This window comes from Leuciscus leuciscus, assembly GCF_965113295.1.
Source record: "Leuciscus leuciscus genome assembly, chromosome: 10".
Lineage (NCBI taxonomy): Eukaryota > Metazoa > Chordata > Actinopteri > Cypriniformes > Leuciscidae > Leuciscus > Leuciscus leuciscus.
In genome coordinates, this window is record NC_138734.1 from 17,444,940 (window position 1) to 17,456,019 (window position 11,080).

Here is an 11,080-nt window from a genome sequence, read left to right on the forward strand (position 1 = left end):
GTTGTGAACGCGCGCAGAGTTTTTGGTGAACTGCGAATAAGTGCTGAGTTAATGTAAGCAGTGAACAAGATTAAACGAACCCATCAAACTATGCACGTCTTGGAATTGATTCATTTCGACATGCAACAAACTTGGAGGCACCGCTGGGATTTGTAAGAAGTGCGAGCCGGAGTGCGAGACGAAGTGCGAGCCGAAGGGATCACGGGAGGGAACACCGTGAGCACGCGAGAGAGCGGAGAGTCTCGGCCGAGTAAGCGGATGCATACCAGCAGCGTGAGATGGATCTGGAAGCTCTAGCCGAACGTGTAACGGAGAGACTGTGGCTGTTGACGCTCGACCAAGTGAAGGAGGTATGTGATTGTAACAAAATCCCTACCGCAAATGTCTCTACTAGGCGCGCACTTATCAGAAAGATTACAGAGTCGATTGATGCCGCGATTGATAGGGAGGAAGAAGACGTAGCGAAGCACTATTTGTGTTCAATGTTTTCGTTCATGGAGGCGCAGGGAGAGAACGAGGATGAGGAAAATGGCGGCAGCAATAAATTCGAAACAGACAGCTCGCGGATTGAACAGGATGTGGTGAATGAGGCGGATTCACAGCAAAATCCCTCTGAACTGCAGATTGGAAATGGGAAGATGAGAGATAAAATGGGAAAAATAAAAGTGAAAGAGGGTGAGATAGGAAAAAAACAGCCTCTAGAACAGCAAGAATTTATTGGCATGGCCCCTGAAGTCACTGTGAGGAGGGATTTCAAAGTCTGCGGTCAGATTGGAGAGAGTGGGCAAAAAGATAAACTGTCATTCACCAATTTAATGCACCAGGTTGACAAAGGGCTGAGAAGAGGCCACGGTGAAGCAGAAATTATTGAAGCAGTAATAAAAGCTATCAGCCCAGGATTGAGTCTATGCAATATGCTGGAAATTAAAAGAGATCTCACTCTTTCACAGCTGAAAACAATACTGAAGGGACATTTCAAGGAGGACAGTTCTACAGACCTGTACTACAAATTGTTGAACATCACTCAAAGTGCCAATGAATCACCACAAGCCTTCCTTTTCAGAGCCATTGAGCTAATAGAAAAACTGTTGCGCACTTGTGAAGAAGGTGGCGAGTATTTCAGTACAGAGCACATTCAGAAGAAGTTTCTACGCTCGGTTGGCACAGGTTTGATCAGTGATCATATTAAATTTCAGATGAGGCCGTACCTGGACGATTCAAAAATCTCAGATGAAATGTTGATAAACAAAATGAATGAAGCAGCCGGGGATGAGACAGAGAGACTAAATAAACAAAAGAAGAACACAGGAAGTAAAGTAGCAAAAGTACACAAATTGTGTCCAGAAATGCAGGCTCATCCATGCACGCAGGATGAAATGACCGCCAAAGTGTTGGTTCAGGAACAGTCAAGTGATATTGTCCGACGGAAAAGCAGAGAAACACCAGCAGCGGAGGGGCGGAGAGAATCCGAGTTATATGAGATGGTGAAACTCCTGAGAGAGGAAGTTGCGGAACTCCGAAAAGGACAAAACAACCCACCTGAGCGTATAGTCAAGGGAAGATCCAGCTACAGAAAGGGATGCAGAGCTTGTCAGGAGAAAGGTGAAGAGGATCGATGCGAGCACTGCTTTAGATGTGGAGTTGTGGGTCATGCCGCCCGGGGATGTAGAGCACCAAAGAATCCAGCAGAGGGCAGAAGCGATGTAAAAATATCTGTTCATTCCATGAGACCAGACAGCTCGACCTCCATTCTGAGTTATTGTGACCCACAAGAGAAAACTCAAGAGCTCCTGCGACAAAGAATTAAACAGCTGGAGGCGGAGTTAGAACAAAGAGGAAAAACAGAGCATGTTAGAGCTACCACCTATACCAACCACATTCCTTTCCAACGACACCCAAGATTGGAGAACCTCATTGGTCCTAGATGTATGGTTGACTGTTTCTTTGAATGCGTGCCTGTGCAGGCGCTCTGGGACACAGGGTCGCAGGTGACCATCATCAATGAGGAATGGAAGAATACTTGCTTCCCCCACATTGCGACACGCAGCCTAAGTGAGCTGCTGGACGAAGGTGAAACACTCATTGGACGAGCAGCAAACCAAACTGATATACCTTTCTCAGGATGGGTGGAGTTGAAATTTCAACTTGGGCCAAAAAGAGGGGCCCAGGCAGAACTCCTGGTACCCGTGCTTCTCTCCAGTGAGCAAGGCGTGGGGCAGCCTCCAATTATTGGCTATAATGTTATTCAGCAGCTGGTGACAAAGGGAATGGAGCAGTACCCGGATATCATTCCAGAAGTGGTAAAGGAAGCTTTCTCTTGTGACTGCAAAAAAGCTGTGGTATTGATTAGAATGATGCAGAATGGGGACCAAGTTGGAAAAGAAGGAATAGTGAAAGTTGGACGGGTTAATACAGTTGTTGCTGCCGGACAGACAAAAACGGTGAAATGTAGGGTGAGGGCTGGTCCTCTGGTTTCAAAGCAGGAAGTCTTGTTTGAACCAGAAGTTATTCCACAGTGGCCTGAGGGACATGATGTAACTAAGATGGTAATCAGTCTTCAGAGGGGAAACTTGACAAAAGTTCACATCCCAGTTACCAACATCAGCAATGTGGACATCATGCTTGCTCCCCGCACTGTACTAGGACGAGTTCAGCAAGTCAGGTCCATCTATCCAGCAGACACCAAACCCGCTACGGTGAAGGCAGACTGGAATGACATTGGGGAGGATGTGGTGGCGGCGGGAGTAATGGTCGCTGAAGGTAACGACATGATAATCCGTGAGGTGAAAGATCTGAATGAGATTGACAACACAGGACAGGATACTAATGGAAAACTGTGGGACCCACCAGTGTCAATTGACCATCTCACCCCGGAGCAACAGAGAAAAGTTAAACAGCTGCTGAGGGAGGAGTGTGCAGCATTTTCAAAGGATGAGAACGATGTGGGGTGCATCCCGTCACTCCAAATGAGAATCAGATTGAGTGACACGACACCAGTAAAGCGTACGTATGTCTCCGTACCAAAACCACTACACAAGGAGGTGAAAGAATATGTGGAAGACCTTTTGAATAAAGGATGGATTCAGAAGTCTCGCTCCTCCTATGCATCTCCGATCGTCTGTGTCCGAAAGAAAGATGGTAGTCTACGTCTTTGTATAGACTGCCGGGAGCTCAACCGCAAATCCATCCCAGACCGTCACCCTATCCCACGGGTACAGGACATGCTAAACAGTTTATGTGGAAGTACATGGTTCTCGGTCCTGGATCAGGGGAAGGCGTATCATCAGGGGTTTGTGGAGGAGGGCAGTCGACCATACACAGCTTTCATAACACCGTGGGGCCTTTATGAATGGGTCAGAATTCCCTTTGGGCTGTCCTCTGCCCCTGCCGAGTTCCAGCGCAGTATGGAGGAGTGTTTAGTGGGACTCAGGGATGACACCTGCCTTCCATACTTAGATGATAACCTCATACATAGTAAGACTATTGAGGCGCATCTCCGTGATGTTAAGGAAGTATTACGCCGCTATCAAGCTCATGGAGTGAAGCTTACAGCCAAGAAGTGTGAATTGTTCAGGGCTGAGGTAAAGTTCCTGGGGAAAATAGTCTCTAAAGGGGGATACACTATGGACCCCAAGGAAATTGCACCCGTGCAAGCACTAAGAGACCGTAAGCCTAAGACGGTCGGAGATCTGAGACAACTGCTGGGGTTCCTATCATACTATCGCACGTACATTCCCAGTTTTTCCCAAATTGCCAGACCCCTCTATGAACTATTGTCAACAGGGACGCCTTCAGGAAAGGGGACAAGCAGTAAAGATGACAACGGTAAGAAGGGTCGAGGTAAAGGGGGAAAACCAGCTCAACTTCATTCCAGTCGGCCTATAGCTTGGACAGAACAACATCAGATTGTCCTCAGCCAACTACTTGAGTTCTTGCTTCACCCTCCAATCATAGGCTACCCTGATTTTGAACAGCCCTTCATCTTACATTGTGATGCATCACAAGATGGACTGGGGGCCGTACTATACCAGAGGCAAAAATGTAAACTGGTGGTCATTGGCTTTGGGTCACGGACTCTAACAGCTCCAGAGAAGAATTACCATCTGCACTCTGGGAAACTGGAATTCTTGGCGATGAAATGGGCCATTTGTGAACGATTCCGTGAATACCTATATCACGCAACCTCCTTTGTGGTCTATACGGACAACAACCCGTTGACGTATGTTCTGTCCACGGCCAAGCTTAATGCCACCACCCACCGATGGATAGCAGAGTTGGCTGACTACAATTTTACCATCAAGTATAGACCAGGCCGCGTACACCGGGATGCTGATGGACTGTCGAGGATGCCTTTGGACATGGAGAGATACATGCAGACCTGTTCGCAGGAGGCCAGTCCAAGAGTCATAGCTGCTGTCACAGATTCACTTATCCTAAAGCTGGAGGAAGAGGAGCCCTGGATGTGTCCAATCACCTTAGCTACAATTTGCTCTGAGGCAGAGCAGGATCAAGGAGCAACACAAGAGACCAAAGTGACCCCTGAGGAACTAAGAGGAGCCCAAGAAAAAGATACAGTGCTTGGAAAGGTGCGGGAGTACGTGCTGGCAGAACGTTGGCCAAAGTTGGTGGGACGAGACCGTCGTGATGATTTGACTGTCCTGTATAGGCAGAGAAACAGGTTAGTTGTGGATGAGGAAGGAGTACTGTGTCGACAATCAGCGAGACGCACCCAGACAGTACTGCCCAGAAAATACCGCCAGTTGGTGTTTAAGGAGCTTCATGAGGATATGGGTCACCAGGGAGTGGAGCGCACACTCAGCCTCATCCGGGACAGGTTCTATTGGCCTCACATGCAGGCCGATGTGGAACATTATGTCACCAAGGTGTGTAGCTGTCTGAAACGCAAGCGTCCAAATAAAGTGACAAAAGCACCATTGGTCAATTTAGTGACAACGTACCCTTTCGAACTGGTATCAGTGGATTTCCTGCATCTAGAGGGCTGCAAGGGTGGCTACGAATACATCCTGGTGATAATGGACCATTTTACACGCTTCGCCCAAGCGTATGCTTGTAAAAATAAGTCTGCAAAGACAGCAGCAGAAAAGATCTATGGCGACTTTGTTCTCAGATATGGATTCCCTACTAAACTCCACCACGATCAAGGGAGGGAATTTGAAAACAAGTTGTTTGAGCACATGGAGGAAATCTGTGATATCCAACACTCCCGCACGACTCCATACCACCCGGCTGGAAACGGACAGGTGGAAAGATTTAACAGAACGTTGCTGTCAATGCTGAGATCTCTGCCGAGTCAAGCCAAGGCTGATTGGAAAAGCTCTCTAAACAAGGTCGTCCATGCGTATAACTGTACGCGCAGTGAAGTGACAGGTTATGCCCCGTATTACCTTTTGTATGGCAGACACCCGAGGCTGCCCATTGATGTAATGTTTGGCCTGAAGCCAAGGGAGAGTGGAGTGTCGCATAGTGATTATGCTGCCAAGTGGAGAAAACGCATGAAAGAGGCATATGAATTGGCATCAAGGACAGTTCAGAAAGAGCAGAGGAGAGCAAAACAAGGCTACGACAAGAAGATATATGGAGCAGATCTCCAGCCAGGAAACAGAGTTTTGGTGAGAAATCGGGGAGAAAGAGGTGGTCCGGGGAAACTCCGGTCGTACTGGGAGGATCGAGTGCATGTTGTGACGGAGAGGAAGTATGCAGACGGCCCAGTCTATGTGGTTAAGCCGGAACGTGGCCCCGGCGAAGCGAGGGTCCTACACCGAAACTTTTTGCTGCCTTGCGACTTCCTACCTGTTGACCAGCAGAACAGGAATAAAACTCAATCAAGGGGGAAAGTGACAGCGGCAAAGGGGAAAAAGGACACACATCAAGTGGAGGCTGAGATGGAAGAGGATTCCGAGGACGAGGATGACTGGAGAGGCTGGACGACATTGCCGATACAGCAACACGCAGAGAGAAAAAGCCGACCAAGAGCTGAGGAGGATGAGTTCCAATTAGGGGCAACAGAAGGAGAATTGGACCAAGAGCCAGAATGCGAGCATGTACTGCCCATGGAAATGTGCGAGGAAGAGGACAGAAACTCAGAGAAGCCTGCAGATGAATTGGAGGATGAAAATGAGATGGTAGAAGGGAGACAGGAGACATCATCCGATGAGGCAGACGACGTCAGCCCAGCTGCAACTCACCTGCCACAAAGAAAGTATCCTTTCAGACAAAAACATCCACCAAAAACACTGACATATGATACATTAGGCACGCCTTCTATTACACACAGAGTAATTTGATTTCATAGTTACTATACAAGTTAGTAAAAACACAGTTCATAAGTTCATAATTAAGAAAAAGTGAATGGGATTATGTTTAATTTAATACACATAAAGTACCAGTAAACAGACATTGGCACATAGATTGCTAAAAGATGATGATAGAGCATAGAGTATGTTTACGGTTGCAACCTTTCAGCACTTGATGCGTGGCCCGTCCCATGACGGAGCAATGTTTCAGACATCATTTGGCCAGTGGTGTCTACTTCAGCAGATGACATGAAATGGGAGATAGATGTCATGCAAAGACAGTTTCAAGACTACTTAGCATCAAGTATAGAGACTGACTCCCTTATGTACTTCTTTGCTCTTGTGTTGAAAACAGAGACTCTGGGAACTATGGAATGCTGAGACAGCATTAATTTTCGGAGGGGAGAGTGTGGGGTTTATAATAACATTCCCTGTAATGCTAATGTTAATGTTTAGAGAGAGAGTACCCCCCCCCCCCCCCCCCCAAATGTCTTTATTTTATTTTTATTGTTCACTTAGTTCGTATGTATTCTAAATTTATGATGGGGTTAATGCAGGAAATGTGTTTAAATCAATGTTGGTGCAAATGCATTAAGTTATAGTGAGTGATGCTCAAGCAGGCATGTGATAGCGATCCTACAGGAGAGGGGGCGCCCACGGAAGAGAGGGGCGGGCGTGGACTAGAAACAGAGGAAGAGTTTTTTTTGAGTAGTGTTGTGAACGCGCGCAGAGTTTTTGGTGAACTTGATAAGTGCTGAGTTAATGTAAGCAGTGAACAAGATTAAACGAACCCATCAAACTATGCACGTCTTGGAATTGATTCATTTCGACATGCAACAATGACAGGGTGACTTGGTTCGGCACACTCGAAATAGCAGCCGCAACAGAAAGTCATTAAAACGAGGCAAAAAAAAAAGTGCTGCGTTAATTGCGTTATCTTTTTTTAACGCGTTAAACATCTCAAATTAATCGCAAAGATTAACGCATTAATTCCCCCAGCCCTAATATATATACATATATATATATATATATATATATATATATATATATATATATATATATATATATATATATATATATATATATATATATTAGGGGTGTAACGATTCGTTTTAACAACGATTCGATTCGATTCACGATTCATGGTTGTCGATACGATTCAAGGACGATATTGGTTCATTTAGAACGATACGATCCGAAACGATTCAGTGACTTGAAATCGATTCAGTGACTTTTTAGACAAAAATTATTGTAAGTGAATCAGGTATCAATTAATTATGGATATAAACAAACAAGTAAAACACAAATTATTGTCAAATGCATTCACATTTTATTTTAATAGGTAGGACTGAACGATTATGACAAAAATGATAATTGTTGATTATTCCCTTGAAATTGTAATTGTGATTATTAATTACGATTATCACAACATTGAATGATGTTTTGAATAGTTTGGCTATGGGACCCACATTTCCCCATGGTCATCAAGCCGCAACCCACCTTTTTAGGAATTATATAAGCCTATTATAATACATTTGTTTACACAAAAATTGTTGACACACAAGTTCTGTCCCCCTTTACTTAACAAAAAAATGTTTAAGAATATGACAAATACTGATAGACAGTAGGCACTGCAAGGTTAAGCTATTAAATAGCAGTCCCAAACTAGTTTTTGTTAATACAATCTTGGTATGAGCCACCACAGTCATATAAAAATATACAAAATGACCAGTAAGTGGCATTTTGTTATGGAAACAAACAACAATTAGGCTACCATGGTGATACACAATACTTAGAAGGACTGGTAAAGAAACATGGAAACTGCTCCTGATAAATAGCAACACACATGGCGTACCAATAACGTAATTTATTGGTATTTTACTTTTATTTCTTAACTTACTAATTTACGACGTTGCATTCTCGTATGACTTTAGTGAAGTGATACAGCGCGCTCCGCCGCATTTGCGCGTGCAGTTGAAGAGTGCGCGCTCCTGCAGTATAGCGGCTGAGAGGACAGGAAAGTCCGTTTTTCTGAGGTGAGAGACTTTGCGCTGCTTGACTGTTGTCGCGCTGCTGCTGGCGCGTCACGCATGGCGACGACGACACAGACAGGCAGACTGAATCAAGTCACGTTTAACGCCTTTATCATAAAATTTTCTTGTAGAATGATCATTTTTATCAAGCTTGTATATTTATGTTGGTTTCACTTTATTTTGATGGTCCCTTTAACACATTCTGTTGTCTAGAAGTAACATTGTATCTACATGTCTACTAACTCTCATTAGTATTAGTAGAGTATTAGTAGACTGGTAGGGTTAGGGTTAGCATAAGTTGACATGTAGTTGCAAAGTTACTTATAGTCAGTAGAGTGTCTGTTGGAGGACCATCACAATAAAGAGTTATCAGATATTAAGCAGACAGTACACTAATACTCTAATGAGAGTTAGTTGACATGTAGTTGCAAAGTTACTTATAGTCAACAGAATGTTCAAAAGGGACCATCAAAATAAAGTGTTACCTTTATGTTCAGTTATTTCACTCTAATGGCAATGAAAACTACCTATTAATTGTCATTAAAGTGAAATTACTGAACTTAAATATACGAGCTTGATAAAAATGCTTATTTTAGAAGAAAATTTCAGATGGCACTTAGAGGCTTTTGCATTTGAAGTCTTCATAACATATATAAACATTAATAGCAGTGTCAGTGTATATTATATCATAACTAATTAATTAATTATAATAATGATGCAATACTTTCCCATACCTTTTTAATGTAGTACTCTCTGAATTGCATTCGTGCCATCTGTTGACCTAACACACTTTGCTTAGTTGCTTGAATGTGCATGTAATAATGAGGAAAATTGCCCTGAGTGTAACGTTTCTGGACAAGCAACACGCACAGATAGGAATTCTCTAAATAGACTTTAATGATGAATAAAATGAGTAAAACAACACTTAACATAAGACAACTTTTTTACTTTAAAATAATGGTCCAGATCACTAGCAGTTCCTGTATAGTGACTAGATAACACTTGAGTTATTAGTGATGCATTTTATGACCACGTTGAGAGTAAAAAAGACAATTGCTCACATCTCAGAACCATTAATCTTGTGATAGTTATTAATTAGTAATTCTTTATAATTTGTCATAGTTAAAACTATGATGGTAATTAGACTCATTTAGTGTCGATACATACCCTTATGAATGTATGTATGTGTATGTCCTTGTATATGACCTGACAAAAGTTAATGTGTGACTAAATATGACCGAGACAGAGGGTCTCCATTCAAGGGTATAATATGATTAATATGATATACAAATCTAAACAATGTATTAGTTATGACTGAGAGATATCTTCATTTACCCTCGGGAAAACAACCTTGGGGGAGGAACAACTATAAAGAATGAAGGATGCCCCCACTCGTTGTCACACTCTGCAGGCCTCCCTCCAGCTCAGACCTTTGGTGTCTGCGAGGTCTACTGGATGGTAATAATTTGCCCCGATCCAAAAAAGAGGCTTTAAAGTCTCGTCGTCAAACACCGTCTGTATGCCGTCTGAGCTGACTGAAATGCAGTGTATAATGCAATAACGGAAACCCTTCCTGGGCCAACACGTCATTTGCCTTCCTGTCATTTAGTCATGGTTTCCTGGTTTATCATGTGCTTCCCTAGTCTCATGTGTATGTTCTGAATGGTTCCCTTGTTTCATGTGTCACGATCTCATCGGTTGATTGTACATTGCTTCCAGGTGTGTCTTGTTAAGTCATTAGTCTTTGTGTTTAAATAGCCCTCATGTTTCCATTTGTCTCTTGTCAAGTATTGTTTGTGTAACCGCTGTAGGTGAGTTTCTGTTCATGTTTAAGTTTAGGAAGTCACGTCATGTCTTTGTTTAGTTTTAATTTTGTTCATATTTGGATTTAAATAAAACTGCACTTGGGTTCGTCTACACTCACCTCCAGTGGACTCGTTACAGCTGGACAGAATAACAAAATCATATTAATTACCATGACAACTAAAGACTGGCAGTGACTAGAACAAAGGAGACTGAATAGAAACAAAGTGTCCATGAAAGTGAAACTAAGACAGAAAGACAGAAATAACTGATAATATGTTACACTAAGATAGTTCTTTATTAGGTAATCAATAATTACTCAATGAGATTGCCATAATTACAAACTAATAGGTAACTATGACAAATTATAAAGAATTACTAATTAATAACTATCATTTATACGAAAATCAGAGATGAAGAGTATAAGTGTGATGTAATGACTTAAATTTGGTGTATTATTATTTTGTTTATCAATGAATGATAAAAAGAGGGGAATTGTGGAAGAAATGTAATATGTTCTATATGTTTGCATTTAAGTGTCTATCACCCTCTTAAACTTGTGAAATAAGGTTTTTAAAAGAAGAAAGCTTAGGCTGTTTTTTTATTTTTATTTTTATTTTTATGGGGATAGTCCCTTAAGTATTTAGCAAGCAAGCAAATACTTTATCTGAAGCCGGGCTAAATAAATAAACACTGTTATTGCACTCCTGACATAAAATCAGACCCGCAGTCGCCTTAGTATAAACAAGAAATAGTACAGATTTTCATAGTAGGAAAAAAACCCACACATCTTAAATCAATTTCACTGTAACTTCTGCTGGTTGTGTCATAATCAAATTTCGTTTGTTATGGACATACATCATTAAATTGATCCTCATCATTAGAGGCAAGGCAAGGCAAGTTTATTTATATAGCACATTTCATACACAA

At 42.5% G+C, this 11,080-nt stretch overlaps 1 protein-coding gene across 1 annotated transcript; it reads left to right on the forward strand.

Moving 5' to 3' along the window:
* LOC309507361 (uncharacterized protein) lies at positions 1 to 6,445 on the forward strand. The gene is made up of 2 exons (XM_082181526.1): positions 1 to 5,080; positions 5,993 to 6,445. Exons 1-2 carry the CDS (start codon positions 279 to 281, stop codon positions 6,303 to 6,305), a joined length of 5,115 nt encoding a protein of 1,704 aa, XP_082037652.1. The 5' UTR covers positions 1 to 278; the 3' UTR covers positions 6,306 to 6,445.
* The last annotated feature ends 4,635 nt before the right edge of the window (positions 6,446 to 11,080 follow it).

What these genes read in the sequence shown, in the direction of transcription:
- LOC309507361 (XM_082181526.1), top strand. Translation starts at nt 279, where the DNA reads ATGGATCTGGAAGCTCTAGCCGAACGTGTAACGGAGAGACTGTGGCTG. An exon ending in GCGTATGCTTGTAAAAATAA is followed by an intron (nt 5,081 to 5,992) that starts GTCTGCAAAGAC and finishes AAGCCGACCAAG; the next exon opens with AGCTGAGGAGGATGAGTTCC.